The sequence below is a fragment of the Anas acuta genome, chromosome 23, assembly GCF_963932015.1.
Source record: "Anas acuta chromosome 23, bAnaAcu1.1, whole genome shotgun sequence".
NCBI classification, from domain to species: Eukaryota; Metazoa; Chordata; class Aves; order Anseriformes; family Anatidae; genus Anas; species Anas acuta.
In genome coordinates, this window is record NC_089001.1 from 1,577,656 (window position 1) to 1,600,451 (window position 22,796).

At 42.7% G+C, this 22,796-nt stretch overlaps 1 protein-coding gene across 12 annotated transcripts in view; it reads left to right on the top strand.

Annotated features, from left to right (window-relative positions):
• Positions 1-22,796, top strand: part of CADM1 (cell adhesion molecule 1) — a 177,246-nt gene that overhangs the window by 42,265 nt on the left and 112,185 nt on the right. For 8 of the 12 annotated variants that reach the window (XM_068659529.1, XM_068659533.1, XM_068659535.1 and 5 more), the window contains exon 1: positions 11,608-11,812. The exons of 2 other annotated variants lie outside the window; for them this stretch is intronic. In XM_068659529.1, coding sequence (XP_068515630.1) covers positions 11,623-11,812 — 190 coding nt within the window. In that variant the 5' untranslated portion in view covers positions 11,608-11,622. Of the gene's footprint in view, positions 1-5,165; positions 5,224-11,607; positions 11,813-16,720; positions 16,818-22,796 lie in introns of those variants that run through there. 2 more of the 12 variants (XM_068659536.1, XM_068659534.1) reach the window with 2 other exon arrangements.

The window sequence follows — 22,796 nt, forward strand, 5'->3', positions numbered from 1 at the left end:
TTCATTGTTCCTTGAGGATTAATGAGAAAATTGGCAGAAAATTGACCAGAGATGCAGACATTTGAAAGGATTTTTTCCTTCTATGATATTACTTACAGCTTTTCAATAACTGAGAGAGCTTTTAAGCTATGTCACACTGTGGGTATGTTGTATGTTAATTGTTTGACTTGGTTTTTATAAGATGACTGAGCTACGGTATTTAAACAGAATGGCAGGTGGAGCCATAGATAACATTGAACTGAAATTCATTGCGAGAGATGTACTCCTACAGATTGTCTGAAATTTAGCTGTGGCTTTACTCATCTTCTTAGGTAAGTAAAGCAGAGCCAGTTATGCAGCAAGCTCTGTGCCTGGCAAGTTGGTCTGTTGGAAGTGCAGCCTGGCCGAGCTTTAGAGGTGGCTGCCAACTCGTCCTCCGAGTGGCAGCAATTGTACCGCCTTTTTCTTCCTTGACCTCTTGCTCAAAATGAAATTCTTAATTGCTAAGAAAACTGAGTCATACTGCATGTTGTCAAGGAGACAAATAAAGCCTATTGAACTCACAGAAACAGCATTAAAGACATTGGCATGTTTCCTCTTAGTTCTATAAGCGAGCGGTTTGTGACACTGAAGTTCTCCAGATGTTATGTACAGCTGTTGCCTGAACAATATAGGTTTCGCAATGACATACCTGAATACAAAGAAAGCAACTTTCCCCTTCCTCTTATCTGTGCTCCTAGGGAATTCTCTATTTACCTTGATAATGCAGGCTTCTAAGTAGCTGCTCTTGATAATGACGATGTAAGAGCAGACAAGATGTGCAGGGGTCGTAATTGGAAAGGGAAATAACATTTAAGAAGTGAGAAACTGAAGATGCTTTCCATATGGAATAATATGTAATCAACCTTTTAAATGCAAGGAGTGCTGACTCCTTCTTTGGGCAAAAAGCAGTCTGTAAATCACCTGTAGCAGTTCTGTTGGGTAAGTCACCTTGTTACAACTAAATGAGAAATTAGGCTTAGCGTCCAGCATCAATTTATTGCTTTTATATTTTCAGTCATGTTATTTGCTTACCTGCAGCTGAGAGGATAGGGGCAAATTCAGAAATGGTGGTGTAGGAGAACTCTTGTGCTGTTTTCCACAGTCATAATGGTGAGCATATTATTTTTTCGGAGCACGTTTGAGGTCTGTGAGCACATTTGGCTTTGAGCTGGTGCTTGTGTGCGCTAGCGCGAGCGGGGAGCACCAAGCAGGTGCTGCTTCCCTGCGTGCACAGGTAGGGCTCTGCCTCTCTGCAAGGCACTGAGAAGGTGCAGGGACTCGCAGTTCTTCTAAGAATACTTATTTCTGGATTTACTTGCATGAATGGATCTAAATGATTTCCATAACAATTACCTCTGGAAATTCCAGTACTTGAGCGGTTCTTACTGTTTTTAAGTGAAGAGACAATGAGGTAAAAGCAGTTTATGCTGAAGCAGTTGCTGTTCCGTGGCTAACCTTAGGGTAGGATTCTGGTGTCCTGACTTCACTATTAGCAAGTCACTTTCTTCCATTGATCATTGAAATAAAGGGTGTTAAAGGCCTTAAGCTTCACATGGAGCCATTACAAGACACATCAGGAATCTAACCGTGGAGGTATCTCTGAGCAATGGGTGATCAAGTTGCTTAAAGTTCAGGTGCTCTGCTGCAGTTTGCTTGGATTACGTAGAAGGTGGCTTTCCACACATACACCTGTCTTTTATCTCAGGGCTTGGAAGAATCCAGATGTATGCCCGTCAGTATGTCTGCTTAAATTAGAGGTGACAAATTATTGATAATTAGCATTGCTTTTTGTTTTACCATTGCAAAATGTGAATTTATAAAAGCCAATTTATTTTTATCTTTGGCCTCAGGAACTCCAGAGCAGTTGTACTTATTCTTAATTGCTTGTTTTATGGGTGAAAATTAGGCTGTAATGCGAACTGCAGTGTGAGGAGACTTGGTTAGAACGCTTGCAATGTTTGAATGGCAAGGAGAAAAACCAGTGCTGAGGTTTGTCTAATACTTCACAAATTCCAATTTTTATTAAATTTAACAATGCAACCATTTCTAACCATTCTATAACTAAATATAGTAATGAAATTTTATTTGAAGTCGGGAACATTATCCAGATATGACTTGATGTGTGTAAGATACTGCACATCAATGGAGTGGTACAGATTGTGTTAAATGGGCCTGAAATAATCTTCAGGAAAGAAAATCGTTTTCTATTCTTCTTGACACAAAGTGTTTGTCACAGATATGCATTCTTATCCGCATCTTGTTAGTGAAATCATTATACTTTTCATTACAACTTTTATGCAAATATGCTGGTTTTCCTTGATTAGGTTTGCATGAACACGCTGTAATTACAGGCTGAGGTGATATTAATGTGTAACAATTAAATATGTAATTACTATGTGTAATTACGGCTGGGAGAGCGCGTTGTAATGGCCTGTGCACCATGCCGGCTCACGGGCAGGGTGTCGCCCGCAGGAGCCAGCAGTTGTGATTTTACGCCCATTTGTGCCAACAAATCTTCAACGGCTCTCTCGGCAGAGATGTCTTTAGGTGGAAGGGGCCGTTAGAGCCGGGGACACGCAGGGTTTTATGGTTTTATGCCATGCCACCCACAGGAGCACACCCGGTGGCCTGGCCGTGGGCCTGGTCCGCTTCGGGCAGGGGTTTGGTGCACTCAGCGTTCCCCTCCTCCTGCTCATCTCCTCACAAAGGCAGCCAGCAGCAGAGGAGCCTCGTTTGTCCCCGGCTGGCTTTCCAGAAAGCTCTCCAAGCTCATGTCCCACTGTCACTGCGGTGTTGGGCTGATGCCTGAGCACACCCTGCGGCCGCGGCCTCCCGCTGACAGACACCAGAGGATGGGTGCTGGTGCCTCTCAAATTTAAGATGTGACGTGATGCAGGCATGATAAAGGCAGATCATCAGCAAAGGTCAGGTATATCCCATTTGATATCTGATATATCCACAGGAATAGATCCTATTCCTGGTGGGAGGAAGGACTTGGTGCCCAGACAGGGGGGGTAATTTTTAGCCTCAGCCTGGCGGTGCAACTCGTCAGTTCTGTTGAGCTTGGGGAAAGTTTTGGTGATGTGTGTGGGAAGGAGAAAGAGCCCTGTGCCTGGGAGGTGTTTTCAGCCTTCCCTTTCTGCAGACGAGCAGAGGCTGAGAGGAGAAGCTTCGTGCTCAGGGATTCTGGGGCTCTGCCGGGGGTCCACGAGAGCTCTTGCTGAGCCTTTCTCTACCACTTAAAGACCTGCTGCGACTTGGAGCTTTGCTAAAGAGAATGACTTAAGGCTAGCTCTTCAACCACGTCTTCTGGACGTGCGGGAGTGCCTGTTTTACCTGGCTCTTAGGACAGCTGGGGGTTGGTTGGTTATGTATATCTGGAGATGAGATCTGTTTTCCTCTTAGTACGCTTTTACTCTGATGCTGTGAGGATGATTTTGCTTTAGCTCCTTTCCATTGATGTGTAGACCAGGCAACAAGAATGCCTGGGGGGTACATCTTGAAGAGGGCTACCATGAAGCAGATAAAATGGTAATACTTTTTCTGCTGGAAGAATACCAATGAGGGACTTGAGGAACCTCCTCAACTGAGGTTTTCTCTGTACTAGGAAAGGAGGCGAGGAAGAATACAGATCTAGACCAGTCAAAAATGCTCCTGATACCTGCATTGCAGTGAGGACACAGGCTAATGGCTAGGGTATCCGAAACAGAAGAAGGAAGAAAGTTGGAGGTGATGGGAGTTTACTGATAGTGTCCTAATATTGCCTTGTATGAAGGCTGCACACATGCATGTTCCTGCATGGAGTGTGGGGCTGCCTTGTCCTGATGCAGCATCGCTTCGTGGGGGATGCAGGAACAGAAGTGTCTGTGGTACAACAGATTGAGCTGTGCTGTGGTTGCAGACCACCCAGTGGGAATTTTTCCTCTGTATGACACTTTGCTGTGTCTTCAGTTGGTGCTGGCAGAAAGAATATACCTGCTAAAATTCTCCTCTTGGAGCAAGGTTAAATGGTCTTTTCCAGGGGATTAAGTATTGAGACATTTTTAGAGACTGAGGATATCCATTTCTTGCTCTGAGGGAGTTTCAAAGGGTTTGTTTCTATTTGTCAGTCCCTGTTGGGAGAGAAGGGATTCCATGTCAGCAGTTGTGGAAATGTACTTTTAGAGATGACTGAGTGTAATTAAGAGATGTGTTGGCAAAGGCATGTATTTAAACGTCTTTGCTTTTTTTTTCACAGAATCCTTATTCAAGTGTTCCTGTAGCTGTAATTTCTTTATTTTTGGTTTGGAGTTTGGGTTTTCCTGTCAGCTGATAATGCATCAAGAGCTTCTCTGGTGGCTTTCTTGGAGAGGCAGCGCAGCCTCTGCTTGTTTCCTTCCCGCTGCTTCGCGTCCCAGAGCTTGAATTGTGATGGGATTCCTAATGCAAAAGCACAACTTGCTATCTGTAGCTTGAAGAAATGAGTTATTGTGCCAGTAAGAATTGTTTGAAGAATTAAAATTGACCCATTTCCTTCAGGCACAGCAAAGTTAATACTCAAGAGTGTTAACATCGTAGGAGTGATTTGAGAAGTATTATTCATCAAATCCCTGTGCTAATATGTATGTAGGTATAAATAAAAAGGCCTCAAAGGTTGTTTCAGTATTTATTAACCTATCCTCTTCTTCAGGGGCCTAACTTGGCTGCAAAAGCTTGGTCAAGGCTTTTAGGTAGTTGTCTGTGCACTGTTTCCCGCTTTACTGAAGCAGAGAAACCTCTTCTGGAAAAAAGGCTGCTAACTTAGGGCTGTTGTCATACACCTGCACAAAAGCAATAACTTGCAGCAGTTGCAGAGAGTTCCTCTTGCTGCGACCTGAGCAGCAGTGGGCTCTGGACTGAGCCACAACTGGAGTGGTGCCCGTGCCATCACCTAAACGTGTCCAGAAGCTCAGGGCAGATCTGCTGCTGTGCAACTTCGCGTGATAGGCAGCATTAGATCTTGCACTTGTGATTTTTCTAAGATTTATCTTGGAGCTAGGGTCTGTATTCGCCGTATTCTAATGCTACAGCATAAAGGCACCATTTTTCTTTTCTAGGTTTTTGCATGTAACTCGCTATGTTTGTACTAATTTTATTTTTTCTCTGTTTTCTTTAGGTAAGTGGATACAACTTGAATGTTAATGTTCTGCATTGGACAACTGCTGAATCTGGACACTGGAAACCGTAAGCCAGTTGTCAGCTGAGCGATGCTTCCTTAGTAAGTCTGGAAACACGCGAGAGCTGTGGTGTCCCTGCAGCACGCATGGGGGCCAGCCTTGTGTTGGTCAGAGACACTCAACTTCTGGATGCTGGTGTTTTTGGTGGCTTGTTTGGATAGGCAGTGGCCTTTTCTGTCACCTGGGAAGTGCTGATAACTTCAGGTGGCAGGTGGACTTTTTTTTCTCTAAAGCATCTACGATGTGTGTTTTTTTTTTTTTTTCTTTTTTTCTTTCTCTGGGGTTCTCTCACTTGGTTGAGGAGAGAACTCACACTTCCTCTCTCACCACTGCTGTGAAAACCCATTTAGTCTTTCCTAAGTAGTGATTTTTCGGTCTGATTTTTTTCCATTGTATGCTTAGGATTGTTATTCTTCAAAGAGTAAATTTTAAATGCAATTTGATTCCTTGGCTTGGGAGTGTTCTTCAGCTTAGTGTTGAAAGGGACCATGAGGTAAGAGGCAGGAAGGTTTTTTTTTTTCGTTTTTTTTTCTTCTTTTTAAATAATGCTTAACCTAGAATTAAATTCAGAGGAGTGCCTGGAGAAAGTAAGATCTGTGATCAGATTCTCAGAATACTTTTTTGTCTTATCTAATAAGCAAGAGAAGCTAGTAGAGGGAATTATATGCTGGAAGGGGAATTTTAATAGCAACAAATATGCAAAGAGGAAAGCATCTCAAGTGAATAAAGAATGCAGACTGGTAAATGACAGATCTTTACCCTGTTTGAAGAATGCAACTCTTTTGTGGTACAAACCTAAAACCTGGCCTTCCCCATTGGAGCTAGAGAAGACTTAGCATCTACTTTGAGGTTTTGAGGTTGTGAGAATCCATAGTTCTTGCCTGTTGATGTGGAAGCCTCCCCACCAGAAATAAATTAGGATAAAGTAGCAGTTCCAAAACCATTCTGTAGCATCCTCACTTCTGATTGTACAAACCTTGCCTATGTAAATGAATTTGATTTGCAGCCCCGCTTCTGAGGGTTGATACTTCTAAGTGATACACATCCATAATTTCAGTGCAGTTCGTTATTGGAGAGGGTATTGCATTTTAATTCAGGTACAATCATGATCAGCTCTCTGACCACAGGGGTCAGTTTCCTTCTTTTACTAATGCCAGGGTGTATTACAGGAAAATATGAGCATCTTATACTGGGTGTTGGCTGCGCTCAGAGTCTTTTTGTCTAAGAATCCAGTTAAATAACAGCATTTTGTCTAATTCCTGGAGGTGTCATTTAAGCAGCTGTGTTCTAGAGGCAGGGCTCTGGGGAAAACGCAGGGTTGGCTTTTCTTTGTTTCAGATGTGCTATCATAAGTTGGAGTGCATGCAGGAGGCAGTCTTGCAAGACCTGAGTACTATTGGCAGCTGAGGAGCTGGTGCCATTCAGGGTCAGATATATGGCTGTACTGTAGCTAACTCCAATTAAAGCAGAAAGCATTTTCAATTTTTAAAAAAGGAAATGTTAAAAGCTTTAATTTACTGCAGTGAACTATGGATCATGGTTTAAGCTGGGAAGACAAGTCCCGTTGTGCAGGCCTCCACATGAAAGTAACACCAATTCTGGCTTTCAGCGATGAGTATGTGATGCCGTAAAGGACTGAACGAGCCAGCCTGTGTGGTTGTGGGTACTGGCCTGGGCACAAGCTGTGAGGTGCTGTCCCAGATGTGCTGCCCTCTTCAGTTCTGGAGCCACAGACCCCGTGCACAGGTTGCTGTTTTCAGCCAGGATGCTCCAGACGTGCACGGTGAGGCTCAGCAGGCTCTGCGTGCCTTTCATATGCAAAACCAGATGTGTGGAGTGGTCTGCTAATTAGGAGGGAAAAATGGGAATGGGAGTAAAATAAATTATCATTCCAACTAGGAGCCATTTAGTAAAAAATACTTGTGTAATGTGTTAGAATCCCTTTTTTGAGCAATAACACCCTCATCGTTGTATTCAAACACTGAGATAAATGCATCAATCTAAATTCATGATTTTGGTTTTTTCACATAGTTGCTAATTATTGAACATAACTAGTTTATTCATAATTTCTTTTCTCCTTCTGCTTGATAGCCTTAATCCTGTATTTGTGCGGCTGTCATTCCCATGGTAACAGACTAGTGTCTGAAGCAGAAGATTATTAAATACAGAATAGTACATTAAAATAATGTTAAGGTTCTGACTTAGAGACTTTCACATGGGGGCAAACTTCAAAAAAAGAGAACATTTTTACAAAAAGCAATTTACTTTGCCAGTAATGTTCTCTATTCCCATAGCTATTACTGAAGAGATTTGTTTGAGTAACAGCCTGCTCCCTCGCAACCCATCTCCTCCTCCCGCTTTGCAGAGAAATCCTAATCTTGTGTTTGTGTCGTCAGTCTGTTTCCATGGTAACTGTCACAAACGTATCGTGACCTCACAACAGGATGGCAAAGGACGAAAATGTGCGTTGAGAGGCGGTATTAAAAATGATCATCAAAAACAAAGAAAAACCTCAAGCCCTGGTGGGTGTAACAAAACATAATAGAGAAAAGGGTGATGGGGTTGTGGCACACTGCACTGGTAGCTTGTGTGTGTACATATACAGCCACAATTACTTTGCCTCCTGATCTTGCTTTGCAGAAACTTTCCTATAAAACCATGTTAACGCTCTAACTTTATTTATCCCATCGCATTTGTGGCAGTGTTGGGTGTCCAAGGTGGCAACAGTACAGCAAAAGGGTGAGCAGATGGCTTCCCTTAACTTGTGATTTGAATAGCAGGGCTGACAGCTGAATGGGCACGCTACCTTTTTGTGGTGTCAAACGTTTACCCTTTTAGCTTCTGGAATCTGTTTTCTGCCATGGGTCATGTATGAGTGAGGACAAGGCACTAATTGTGGCTTTGCTGCAGCACAGGACCGTGCGGAAAGCAAATTCGTGCAATAACAGGCTTCAACAAGGTGCTTCTTACACATTTACAAAAACAGATTCTCATTAATTAAAACTGAAGCTAAAATTTGAAAGAGGATTAGGAAGGATTAATAAAGAAAGGTAGTGAAGAGGCTTGATTATCTGCCATGGAGATACCAGCTGAATAACGTGTCGTGGGCAATGAGATGGAGTAGAAAACTCGTGCGTACCTGGGATGGGTGGATGTGGCAACTTGTGATGCTCTTTGCTCGTTTGCACTGACCAGGCTGATGCAGGAAGCTTTCCAGAGAGAAATTTGCCCCTGTAATGCCTTGACAAGAGCTGCTCCTCTTTTCCTCAGCAGGTGAGAAGCTCTTGGCATAAGGTAACGTGGGAGCTGGGTTGGGTCCCCCTGCTGTCAGGACAGAGGCTTTTACTTCGTCCTTTTGGAGAAGAAGCACCTTGTCCAGGGGTTTGGTTTTGGTGATCTGCTTTCCTTAGGATTTGAGAGGGATCTTAGCAGGTACATTTGAAGGTATTTTGCCAACGTTTTCATCCTGCAGCCAGCAAGAGATGACTTTGGCTGCTGCTGGGCTGTGCTGCTGCCTCTGGTGACTCCTGGAGCAAGTTCATCTGCTGATGTCAGGAGCACAGAGCCGTGCTAGCAGTTCGACAGTCCCTTTTGTGATCCTTTTCAGAGCCTGTAGTTAAGACAGTGTTACTGGCAATTTTGGTGTGTATCATGATGGCTAGCAGCTAAGGAGGGGTCTCCAAAGGGAAGTTCTTGTTCTCATCCAAGGAGCTGTGTGTACAAGGATGATCTGACCCCTGAGGCGAGGGCTGAGAAGGACCGGGGTGTGCTGGCTGGACTGCTCAAGTGGGGTTTGGAGCAAGTGCTTGTATTACACTGCCTCTGAGCTCAACCATTTCCTACATACCAAGCATGTAGCAAGCAAAGATGATAAAAATAGGGAGTGACATACAGAAAGTTACTGCTGCTCAAATGCTGTCTTCATTTGCAGATGCTTAAAGCAGTGAAGCCACATAGAGCAAGTGTGGCTGTCTGCATACCTCATGTATTTTTAATACAATCCTTTATAGCACTAATAAGATCTTCGTGCAGCTTGAGCTTCAGCAAGTGCTGCTGGCCCCACCAACTAATAATCGATATGTGTACACTAGATTTTTGCAGACAGCTGCAAATTCTTTCTGTGCACGCTGTGTGGCCGTGGATGTGCAGTGCCTGCGTTCCTGGCTTGCCCCTGGTGCCAGCACATAGCGGAGCGATGTGCGGCTACACGAGAGGAATTCAGAACGGGCCAGCCTGGGGCGAGGGCAGGGTGAACTTGTCTGGATGGAAAAAGCCTCTTGTGGGCATTAGCAGCAATGTGCTGGGGCGGTGCTCACAAGAACAGCATTGCCTAGATGCCTTTTTTTTTTTTTAATCCGTTTTTTTCTCTATGAGTAACTTGTAGGGCTCGATTGATTTGTGGAACATGTGCCCGTTCTCTTTTAAGCAGTTTCTCCGTCCTCTTACTACTAAAGAGCTTAAGCATTATTTTCCTCTTCAATTGGTGACGCTGGAAGAGTTGAGCAAGCACAGATTTCTGCGTTCCATAAACCATAAGGTCCTGCCTGCAACTTAAATCTCTTTATTTGCTTTGTTATTGCTTTTCACATATGTTTGGTTATAAAAAACAAGTTTTCCCTCTGGAGATGGACTTTAAAAAGAAAAAAAAAAAGGAGAAAAAAGGCTATAAGGAAACATTGTTATCAGAGTATCTTGTTTTGCTCTTAGCCTTAAGAAATACTTGACTTCAAAAGAAAATAGCAGTAGGTCTCCTAGTTTTTGTACCTTTCCTTTGTTCCATTTGTAATGTGTGCTGGCTAACTTTTGTTTTAGACTACAGCCTACAGTGACTTCACAAGACAGTTTTGTAAAATGATAGTGCTGTAACGCTTTCTTCAGTGGATTTTGATGTTTCTTCCACCACTGATGCGTTCCTGTGGCAGCTTCCACTTGTGTGGGAGTGTGCATCCCCTGTGAGTATCCTTCATAGGTGCACGTACAAGAGGGAAATGACAAAGTTAGCAGAAAAATATCCTTTGAAAGTAGGGCATCTTTGCTTCTCGTCTCTTGCAGAGCTGCTTCTGTTTTGTAACTGTCGTCTTTTCCCTCCCTCCCCAGCCAGCCCTCTGCCTCGTGGGTAATTTATGACCGAGTTCAGTGAAATTCTGCATTTGGCTGATACATTGAAAAATCCATTTGCTATCAATGACTTCCTTTAATATAAAAGGAAGTAGATTTATGGGAAGAGGAGCACTGGCATCACAAGTACCCTTTATCTTTCCTCTTTTAGTTCATTCACTCCTAACCTGTGTCTGTTTGAACCAGGAGCATTATTGGTGTTCTGAAAGATTAGGATTTGAAACTGTAAATTTAACTCTGATTTCCACCTCCTGGGAGATAACCTGAGGACACGGGGCTTCAGCTGCATTAAAACACAGAGGTATGCTCCCTTCTGTGCTGTGCCCATTTTTTAATATTTTCTTGAGCTTTTCCCATTGAAGATAGAGGGTGAGGAATGAAAGTCTGAACTGGGAAGCGATGATTTTTACTTTTAACTGGATTCTTTCCCTGCTTTTGTGCAAAAATGTGATGGGGCTTTAAAAATGATGTAATAACTGCCTTTTAAGGATATAACCCAAAATGAAAGTCACAGTTACGACCTCTGAATGGAAAACGTTTCCAGAAGTGGGTTTAAATCTGCAGTAAATGGTAGGGTGGTGTGACCAGCAGCCGCTGAACCCATGGCACCAGAGAGGCGATGGGAGCCGATGGGCTGAGCACAGCTGCCGAAAGGTCACCGCAGTGGTGCCTGTGGATTGAGCACCTACCAGGCAGTTATCTTCAAATTATCTTCTCTGCCTCACTTTTCAGTTCAAGAGCCACGCCAGTGTGCTAATCCCTGGGCTCCAGGAAGTGTGAAAGAGCTCTGGAGCAGCAAGGCAGGGCAAAATTAAATTGGCATTGGGGTTGCTTGGTTGAAGGGGACAGGAGATGACGTATGAACCCACTGCAGTTTGACTTCTAGAACAAATGGATTGGAGGTAAAAATATTTCTTCCAAAAAGGGGGTAGAAAAGCTCTGTGGTTTGTAATGGAGTACTCAGCCTAAAACAATTTTAGCGGGTTTCATGGCAAGATCATTTCCAATGTTAATTGCCTTTTTGATTGAAAAGGATGTTGTTACAACGTGAGTAATGGGGCTGTTTTTCAAGACATCCGAAAGCTGAATTGGGATATTTTCCAAAGTCCAGCAAGTGCAGAGGTTGAGCCGCTGCTGGCCAGAAAATGCTTTGCTGTGGTCTGGCCAGGCAGGTGACCAAGGACTGTGGCCCAGTTGAGTGCTGGGGACGTGGGGCGGTGAGCGGGGCGATGTCGGTGGTGTGCTGCTGGGTGCCTCTGAAGCCCGAGCCTGCAGCAGCAGCCAGTGCATGGTGCATGGGGGATGCTCAGCGGTCCCCATCGAGCCGTGTGTTCATGCTCTGCTCAACTCCTCTGTAAAGGATAGGAATGTGGTGACGAACCAGCGGGACACAAGGCTGCAGCAAAGGCAGCATGCTTCCAAAAATGAACAAGAATTAGATGGAAAATTCCTGCATTTTGTTCGTTTTGATGAATTCCGTAAGTTGGAAGGCTAATTGTGCTCAATTATTGCAGTCTAGTGCAGATAGGTTAATAGTTTCTAGACATTGATGTGCATTGATTTCTTTCTCAGGCTTTGAGACAATAGTCGATTTATAAAGAACGACTAACTTTGGTTTACTGTCAATTGTTAGGGTTTCTTTGCATTGCTTTTGCTGTATTATTGGCAGCCATTAAATTGATTCAATTTGAAAACTGAATGAGAAATTAGTGTGTTCTTATGTGGATATGTTTCAACTAAATTATTAAATGAAGTGGTTGACTTTTCTATCTGAGTTAAACAAGTAGAAAAACTATAATTAACTATTTCATTGACTGGGGAGAAGCTGGAAAATTGACGTAGGGTGTTGACCTCTGATATTTTTTTTTCTTCCTTGTTTCTTCCCTGTTCTGTGGAAGCCAGGGTGAGCTTTAACAGGGATAAAAGACGAGACCGGTATATATAATTTGCTCCCAGAAATAAAAATGTTTTCATTTCATTCTTGCACATCTCTTTTGCTTTATTTCTCCTTTCCCTCGGAAAGGTTATCTGGCAGTTTCTGATACTTGCCAGTGCAATGATCCTTACAGCTCTGTATCGTATCGCTCACCCTTGTAAAGAGGTGCCTTTGGATGCGCCAGAGGCGCGGGCTCCTTGGGAGACCTTGCAGTGCTCCGACAATACTGAACACAGTTTTAATTATGGCTCAGAGGGATGGGGGGGAAAGATGTTTTTTTTTTCCCTTTTGTAGGAAAGGCACGTAGCTGCTCCAGTGACAAACACTCTGAAGCTTCACTGTCTGCCTTCCTGTGCATTCCAAGCACTGTGCAGAAGGCAGGTTTCAATTCTCGAGCTCTGCAGCAGAAACACGCTTGGCCCGGGGTGAATTGCATGCCCTCCGCTTACCCCGTGTGGTATAAATGAAGTGGTCTGCAACTGCGGAGTCTTGGTACAGTACACTTTGAAGATGTTTCACTATTATCCACCACTATTTATACTCGATCTGCATTTGTACTCTGCAAGACCAGTTATGTGGCACTAAGGTGCTCTTTTTGGACATGGACATGGATGGTGATGGTTGGGCAGCGAGGAGGTGCAGCTGGTCACAGCCCTGCCCTGAGATCTGGGACTAGAATTCAGGCACTTCTCTCTCCTTCTTGTTGGGCCTGGCTTTTATTTTGGTTGGTTTTCATGATTAATGAGCACGTTGCATGGCCTTCCCTGCCCTCGCCCTGCTTTGTACTCTTCTGGTGCTTTGTAGCTCTCCTAGCACCATTGCCTACAGCACTCTGACTTAACTTGGCTGTACGCACTTACAGGTTGTTGGCTTTTCTTAAAGAAAAGCAAGCAAGCAGTGCAGCACTACCTTTGGTTTGGATATTTGCCTAATAAAACCCGTGTGCCACTTATATGTCATAATCAACTTTTCCGGGAAGATTCCAGCAAGTCTCAAATAATCCAAGGTGCTTCGTTCAAGTCTCGGGGATGCTAGCAGATGTCCTGCACCCGTTGTTAGGCCAAGATTCAACAGCTGCTCTGCTGCCAAATATGTTAAGTATGATGGGTAGACACTTACTTGGCACAGCTGCCCATTCCTGGTAAAATGCTAGAAAATGCATCATATTATTATCTTGTGAACTTTGAAGCTCACAGATGGAAAGCAGCATGTAATAAATGATTGGTGAGAGTCCATTAAAATAGCCACTGCAAAACCTCCCCCCCGGCTCCACGGGGGTGCAGAGCCCTGGTTTACAGAGAGAGAAACGGAGACACGTGTAAGTGGGAGAAACTGAAATTTGTAGCAGCAGCAAATCTTCCCATTATTGAACATTTCAGCCTCGTGTCCATCCTTACGCAAGATAGGGTGGTACCGGCCAGGCTGCAAGGGCTGTGGTTAGTATTAACCAGCAATGTAAACTGGTAGTTATGCGGGAAGTCCCTTGTACATGAAGTACCACCAGCTGTTTATTACAGAAGAGTACATCATTGTTTTCTGAGTAGCAGGCATTTTTCTTTGCTTTATTTGCATGCAAAGTAACACGCTTTTTTTTGAAAGCTGGGTACATGTGGAGCTGTGTAACACTACAAACTGAGAAATGAAGGATCACGTTTTTTAGCAATACATGCTACGCTACTTTGAGCCTCCCTGATCTAGGAAAATACTTGCTTTTTATCAAGAATATCCAAGTCACTCTCCTAATACAAAATTATATTAACCACGTAAAATTGGATTTCTTGGCACTGTGTGGCATTAGTAATTAATTTTTTGTTGTTGTTCAAATGTAATGCATTTTTTTCTATCTCAGGTCTGCATCTAAATGCCATAAAGCAATGTTATTATCTTTATTAACTTAAGGTTTCGCTAGGAATTGCTTGGGACTTTATGGAGTACGTTGTATTTTGCTACGAGGTGGATGTGGCAGGTACAGTTATATTTACCTGATTTGGGAAACAGAGAATGCATTTTACTTCATTTATTTTTAACTGGATAAGCCAGCCCAGCATACCTTGATGATGTTCTTCACTATAATGGAAGCTACTGGGTGACCTGGGGAAGCAATGCTTTAGTTCTGCAACCTGAAATTCTTGTGTGGGGGTCTGTGAAGTTTGTTCACATATCCCTGTCCTATACATGGCAGCTCCTTTAACCTTACCTTACCTATTTTTAAACATAATATGCTGTAATAAGTATATATGATAGCTACCTTGGTGGGAGAAGCTAAAATCACCGTGAATGCAGGCTTTCTGTAAGGTTTCTGAGAGCTATAATAGGATGCATTTGTGATATAATGTTGGAAAAAGGTGAGCTATCCATCAAACGCGTGATCTTGGATTTGAGTCTTCTATTTAGATTAAGCACGTTAAGAAAGATGGATGGTAAACACATTTCAACAGCATTGTCCCCAAACCAGAGTGAAATATAAAGACGCTTGAAGGATTCAATTACGTTAGCAAATAGTGTGAACAGGAACTGGGTAAAAAGGAAGGTTGTAGGGCAGTGGAATGCAAGCTGTGGATTCATGTTGTTTGGGCATAAAAGCTTTTTTTTTTTTTTTTTTTTTTAACCCTCCCATTCACATAGCATCCCTACAAGCTGCTTGTTTGGTGTATTTTGTACATGTCTTTAGTGTTTTACATGTTTTGATATGTATGCAACATTGTGTGGATTTAGCTATCACTAGACTGTGGGTGCACGTAGGTACTCTCAGCTGCCTTAGTGTTCATGAAGTCCGTCTTTCAAGCCAGTGTGGAGCAGATGTTATTTTCGTCTTTGCAGCTGGATACACAAGAATGCTGCTTTGAACTCTTTGCTCTACATCGTACTGGTGTTACTTGCATTGTCGGTGCTGGTTGGGGGTAGAAGCAGCTGAGTTTTATTGCTTCCTTGTAAAATTAATGCCCGTGGAAAAAGTTGTCAAGAAACTGTGTCTTTTGCCACACTACAAGATTCAGGGGAACAAAGTAGAATTTAACTACTCTGGCATTGTAAACTCACTTTCCTATGACTTCAGTCTGGGAGTGCAGTTGCAGCTCATGCTCGCTGCTGGGATGCTTTCTTCCTCTTGAGGTAACCACAGTCAATGAAATGTTCCTTTTCTGCCAGTCTCGCACCTGGCAATTAAGGAAACCATATGATACTTGTACTTTGTCATCTTTATCCTTTCTGAAATCCTTAGTACTGCCAATTGAGGTACGTGTGATGGTGCAACGCTTGTGCTGTTGAGATGTGGTCCCGTGCTGTGAGCCTGGTCCCAAGCCTTCCCTTCCACTTCGTGGGGTGGCAGAGAAAGTTCTGTAGGTCAGCTTGGAATCAGCATGCTTGCAAGGAAAAAAATTAAACTTGACTTCAAAGGACAACTCTGACACGGTCAATTAATAATTAAAACAGTTTTTTAATGAGCTATGCAATTACCTGTGTGTCCCTGGAGATGATAGTTTATGGTATTATTGCACAGTGCCCTTTCTTTAGTCATGGCAGATGACATCTGTAATTTAAAGCAGGCTAGACATTAAAGTGACAGAACTTTCATTAACCTTGTCTAAAGTTTGTTAATGACAAATGTCTCTTAAAAAAAAAAAAAAAAGCTATTGTCAAAACAAGAATTTAGCAAAAAGAAGCCTTTAATCCTATGGTTTGATGGTTTCTTTCCTGTTAACAAGTAGGTGTGAATCTTCCTGATGTCAGCAGGGGATCTGTGTTTGGAGGAGGCTTTGGTTTCCCTCCCCATTCCTCAATATTTAAGTTGGACAGCTCGGTATCTGGTGAGGTGGCACGTTCACCATGTGTTTTTCTTGCTTGAGATTTCTGTTTCTGTAGCTATCAGTAGTTCAGGCATCGGATATGACTTACACTTGTGACTTGAGTTCAGTTTGTGAACTTGCGCAGGGACAGGGACCTGGGCACGGGGGCCAGGAGCTGCATCCCCCTGTGCTGGCTGCCCTCTGAGCACCGCCGACGCCTTGTTTGCTGTGCTGAAACGTGCGTTGGGTTTTAATTTCCTCACCGCTCTTAATTCCTGGGTTTTATGGCTTACGGGGGCTGGTGTTGGTGTAGGAAGGAGAGGCAGGATGCAGGAACCGTGCGTTTTGTTTATGCATCTATCAGGCACCCTGTCTGAGAGCGTTTGGATGCTTCCGTAAATACCTTGTTATGATATATTGGTGAAGCTGACAGCCTTAACTCCTCAAATGTGAGCTCTCAGACACAGTGCTTTCCATTTGTGGCACTGAGAAGTTAATTTAGTTTCCTCTGGAATCTAGATTAAAGACAGAAATTATCTGCTTGAATCACAAGCAACTTTGTAGGAAAGGGATCAGCCACAGGGAAGGCTGGTGGGGAGAGATGCATTAGCAAGGAGATTGCTTTGAAAAGGATAAGTCAGATCTTAACATCTCAGTATTGAATGTCAGGCTGTTTGGAAATGGAATTTTTGCAGAGGCATCAATGGAGATGCTGTAGGAGAAAACATTTTGTTTGGCATTATCGTCTCCCATGTGAAACAGGTAGGAGGTGGCTTTTTTTTTTTAATTATCTTTAGGTGAACTTTTAAGAGTTCATGGCAACTCATTAGTGTCCTATTACTTCAGACATTGTTAAACTGGATGAATTTTTGCTTCCAATCCTGTGAGATTTAAAGACCTATTAATATTGACTGCTGTATTTAGGAAGCGTATTTCATTCAGAACACAGTTACTTCTAACGTATTTCAAGATGATGAGAGCTGTATTTCATCTGCCAGAAAGAAATGTTATTTCCCATTTTAAATTAGCAATAAGGAATGTAAATGTCTGTGTAACGGTAACAATGTATTTCATGCCTTTCTATTTGTTGTGACAAATTGGATTTAAAAAAACTCGCTTCTGCAAGAGTGTTTTATTTGCCCAGAGGAAAGGATTTGCGATACGTGCTGGAGCCCTTTGCTATTAATGTAAGTGTGTGCATGTATACGTGTTGGTGTGTACAGAGAAAGCATGTGCAAGTATTTACTTGTTGTTGCTCAAGTTTGTCAGAATTTGAGAGGCAGGTACTTGAACAGGAGGAGTTACCTTCCCTTTGACCGTGGCTTGGCAGTAAGACTGGGATGCTGTTGCTCCTTTGTGTTATTTTCACTATTCTTTTATAGTTTTCTTTTTTTTTGGTGTTTTCTGTTTGTTTGTTTTTGTTTTTTTTTGTTAATGAGGGGGTAGTACCCGTGTTTCTTGCAGGATGTCACTTGCATTCTCACCATTTGTCTTCAGTTTGCAATGAGCCAAGGCCAATGACAGCAGCCTGTCATTGCGTCTTCTTGCACATACGAGCTGAATGTGGCATGGACTTTCTGTCTTGGTAAGTAGGCTCTATTTCTACTTAATGAGTAGTTTGGAGGTTTTAGGTCTTTAATTCGGGTTTAAAAGATAGCTAAAGACAAAATCACATGATGCTTTCCTTTTTGTGGTGTTAATGAAGTTTTAGTCAGTGCAAATAGCATCTTCACATCCTCCAAAGGTAATGGAGTGGGATGGATATGAGCCTCTAGCCTGTTGTTATGCCGGTTTATGGAGGCATTGCTAATTCCAGTTTTCCCTGCTAATCTTCTCAGTATAGATTTCTAGTTGGTCTTTCATTAACATGAGATCAATATGGAATCGATTTGGGACGGATCTGTAATTTGGGAAGGAAACAAAACAACTTGATACTAATGAAGTAGTTAAAAACAGATGTAGACTTTCTATAATCACTTTTTGCTATTTTGTAATTTTCCAACTGAAAAAGTAAACTTCTCAGATGAAGGGCAGTTTCTTACAAGGATGTAAACCACTCTTTACTGTGTGGCTTTTTAGTAATGTCACTGTCCACTGCATTTTAATTTTTTTCCTATTTGTTCACAAAGCCGTGAATTCCAGTGCAGTGTGTCCACCTAAGGATTCCCTTAAAAATGTGTAGTGCACCTGCAAACCACCACTTCTTAATAAAGACAAAACAAAACAAAGCAGATCCTATGGATTACTGTCACTGAAATTCAGAGAAAAAGGGCAGAGAGGTTGCTGTGGACAACATTATTAGTAGTGGATTTTGAAGGTAGCTGAGAGTTACAGCCTTGTATGAGTGTCTTGTGATCCCAGAAACCTTTTTAAAGCCTCTGTACGCCTAAAAGAGGAAACATCCTTTCCCACCTAGCAGGTTTGACCTTCTCCAGTGTGAAGGTAGTGAACCCTTGTGATTATTAGTCAATTCAACTAGTAATGGAGCTGCTGAAAATAGATGGGGAATAGCAATTATGTGTATTTATCTAAGTAAAACATAACGTGTATTCCCTGGATAAATGTATCATGTTGCCAAATTTTTGTCTACAAATCTCTAAAACTGGTTATGCAAGCATGTTTGCAAATGCACATGACTCTAGGGACTGTGTTTTTGTACAAAATAGCCCATTAATCTGAACAAAATGTTTTAAATAGTTTTAGATGATTTATTCCTAAAAGCTTAGTGTCTCTGATGTAACAAGTAGCAAATGAGCAGATGTGCTGATACTTGTTCTGATGTGTGGTAGACGGGCTTGAGAGGAATCTCCACTTGCACTAACATTGTAGTTCTGCATAATGTTGGGCTCCGGCAGTACAGAGAGATGAATCGTAGGAACATTCAGTCGCAGGCTTTCTTGTGTGTTTAATTGCTGATTTGCTAGAGATATGCAAAAAGGCTAGAGAATGTATACGGCTTGATGGTTTGAGTTACTCATCCTATTTGTACAAGCTAATAAAGGAGAGTACAATACGCAAACATGCATGCTCTTAAGCTATGAAACAGGCCAGAAAGCCTAGCTGTGCTCTGGCATTCCTCAGAGTTTTTTTGGAATCGGTTGGCTTTCATGGCAGGCAACAGCTATTACTTGGCTGTTTGAATTTAGAAGGTGTATAAACTAGTAAATTGGTTGGCAAGCTGAAATTAGTTCATAACCTACGTTTTTAAGTAAAATTAGGTAAATAGTTGAAAGAACTGCTGCATACATGTCAAAAGAACTGAATAGCCTTGGAAGAAGGTTGTGCATATCAAGTACAGCTTTAGGAACTGCCTACATCACAGAACGCTTGTCTTTTTAATAAGTTCTTTCTTGCAATTTGCTTGTTTGTTTTGCAGACTGTTCAATTAACACAGAGCAGTGATTGCAAAGATGGGTTTGTGCCATTCGATAAGTATGGCGAAGGTTACCTTGTGATGGGCCTCGGGGTGGGGGAGTTCTCTGCTTCAGCAAGTTACCACAGATAGATAATAGTGGTTGAGTTTGTTAGGAGATAGTGTGAACCAGTTAAAATGAGTGCTTTCCTATCCTTTTTCTTAATTTGAAGTTTAACTCCATAGCCATCCTCGTAAGTAGCAGGAGTCCTTCTTAGCAGAACAGAGTTGCGGGGGTCTGTCACTCGCTTTAACTCGATCCTTCATCTCTGAATAATTTCTTTCAGTTACAATTTTCTGTAAATTCTGCTGGCTTAGGCCAGCGTGTCCTGAGCTGGAAGATGACTTCATGGTCTTTCAAAGTCATCTTGTCCCTGCCCTTGTTGCCTGGGCTGGGATCAGGTTTCCCCAACCCATTCCTGACAGGCAGTCATCATCAGCTTGTTTTTAAAACTGCTCTGACTGCCTTAAGCAATCTATTTCTGTGGGTTTTTTTCATGCTTGAATAAACCTGCCACGCTGTGGTTTAAACCTGTTGCAGTTTGCCAGATCTGTAATGTCTATGCAGAGCAGTATATTTTCATTGCAGCTACCTCTTGTGTAGCTGCAATTTGGAGACCATTATTTTTTTTCCGATGTCCTCTCCAGCATGAGCAAGTTCAGTTTCTGTGCAGGTTGTGTCATTTTAGAGAATGCACAACTGCAGTGAACCAAGCACGAACCCAGCTGAGAGGAGACGCCTGGTTTTTATACCTCCTGCCAGGTTAGTTTTCAGTTTGGGATGCTACCTCGCTGTGCAGGCACACCAGTGTCTGCATACCAGGGCAGGAGTCGGAGGGAACATAGTGAGGACAGGTGAGGCTGTTCCTTGTTTGGCTCCTTTACCACTTCTCACTAGTTTAGCTCATCTCTGGATCTGTTGTAAAGTCAGAACGGCTGCTTCAGGGCCCCTTGATTAATGAAGGTAATATTGGGTGTTGGTGGAGAAACGTCTGGTGTGGATTGCTTTGCTTCTTAGGATGGTGGGTTGCTCACTGGGTAGCTCCTTTTAACCGCAGCTGGCTATTGCATTGTTTTATTGCAGACAGTTCAGCTGATATTGAAGAAGGCTAAAGGAATAGGAACAGATTTGGTTTAAAAGATAGTGAAATAGCTGGTGCTTAGCTAACTTGTGATATTGCTGCTCTTGGTGTTTTATAACCACAAAAATATCAAATGCTGTACAGTTCGGGACTTACGATGTTGGGGGGAAGCAAGGTTAAATAGCATCTCACACCTTTCACTTCACATCTCATTATTCATTGCTAATAGAAGCCTAGACCATCTGTCTCTGCACAGAACATTGGTATGTGACAGGCATAGTAGATGTTACAAAACTTTCTCTCCGAGATGTTTATTTATGGTGTGTTCTGCTGTTGGTGTTCCTGTGCCTCCTGCAGCTCTCCAGCTCTCAAGGAGGAAACCACAAGCTCAGCTGCTGCCGCAGGTAACCAGTTGGGATGCTGTGGCTTTGCTACACATTTCCAAGGCTATCAAGAGCTAGGGATGTTGCTTCCTTTCCTCTTACATTGCATCCACATAGACACATTTCATACTGTTGGTGCTGGGTATCTGTCTGAGACGTGGGGATAGGAAACAGGCCGTGCTATCAGGATTGCAGTAGCGTTGTGGTTGTTAACCATAATAAAGAATTTGCTGCTGCAGTTCCTGCTCCCTCTGCTCCAGCCTGAGTCTTTCAGTCTTGGTACTGTGCTATTTGGACGCCTCTGTCCAAACTGGGGAGCTGTGGGCAGACTGGGGCAGATGGGGGTGCCCGTTAACACCCAGAGGTGGGCTGCGAAAGGGGGGAGGAAGGCGTTTTCCTCAGTTACACAGTGTGCACGGAGCTCCCGAGATGCCGTCTCTTTGTTTCCCTGCAGTTTTGCTGTAGAAATACTTAGAATATCAAATACCCATCTTCCCTGGAGGGAAAAAGCTGCTGTGGGATTTTTTTTTTTTTTTAAATTCTTTTGTGTTTTCTTACTGCAGCAGTAAGGAAAAATATCTGCTGCTTTCCATCAGTTAAATTGACGCTTATAAAAGATTTAACAAATGCCTTCTTCCAAACATTTATATGGCTTGTGAATTCAAGCAGCAACCAGAAAACCAAACACAAAGGATTGTGTTGAGTAAGAATCCCTCGTGTTCAGGTTTCGGTCATCGTGGTGGCTGTGGTGCAGTTCAGTTACTTTCTCGGCTGTCTGCAGCCCACTGCCTCCTCATTTCTCCCCTCCCTGCCGCAAAGGAGATAGACTGTGAATTTCTGAATTAGCTCAACATTGCAGAGGGTGGTAGGAGAAATAAAAGGGAGCAAAATTAACTTTTTTTGTGGCTGTTTAATAACTGTGACATCTAAATTTGGACTCTTTGCATTAAGAAGCAGAGCTACTGAATCACGGTCCTGCAGAAAGAAGCAAAGGAATACAAATTGTAAGTAACAGCTTTGGCTTTGGATAACACATATTGGAGTGGGCAACACAAGGAGTACTTGCAAGTACTTGCAGGTACTAGGACAGCAGAGCAGAGAGTTGCTTAAACAAAGCACACGCGTGCTGGCTGCGGTGATGCCTCTTAAGCAGCCTGTAACCAGGAGTTATAACGAAGCAGGCTGCTTTACTGCCTGAATCTGTATGTACATATGTTGTGTGTCCCTACGTGAGCAGCTGGTATGAAGGACAGAGATCAATTTAAATGCTGAATAATTTAAGGCGAAAGTGCAGTATGCTACGCATTAAGTCTGGCCACTTAAGTAAGAGATGATAGATTCCCGCAGAATCCATTATTCTCACTTTTCGGAGACATTTTAGGGAGACAGCCTTCCTAAGGGGATTGAGGTCATCACTCTTCCCTTTTTAAGACCTGGTGAATTGCCTTTTGGACACTTTATCTTATGAATGACATGGTGTTCAGTCTAGGGGTTCTGCTGACAGCATAAACTATACAAATACAGTTCAGTTTGTGAACATCAGCAGAATCTGAGATTGAAATACTACTGTAGCGTTTATGATTTAGTCATGGAATGTAAAGAATTTTCAACAGTAAATGCATCGGGTCTTGAGGTGGTTTTATCCTCTGCAGAGTTCTAAGTTAGATGCCAGTAGGATATCAGTATTCACTTTATAGATTTTTTTTTTCCGGAAGATTTTTCGTATTTTCGCTAGTCTGATGTTGTTCATATTCAGGTTTTTTGCTATCAATAACTGTAGAAGCAGTCCTAGCAGTGCTTGCAGAAATTGCTTTGTCTGTGCTTTATTCTTTCTATTATTTATTGGTCGGCACTAAAACATGAT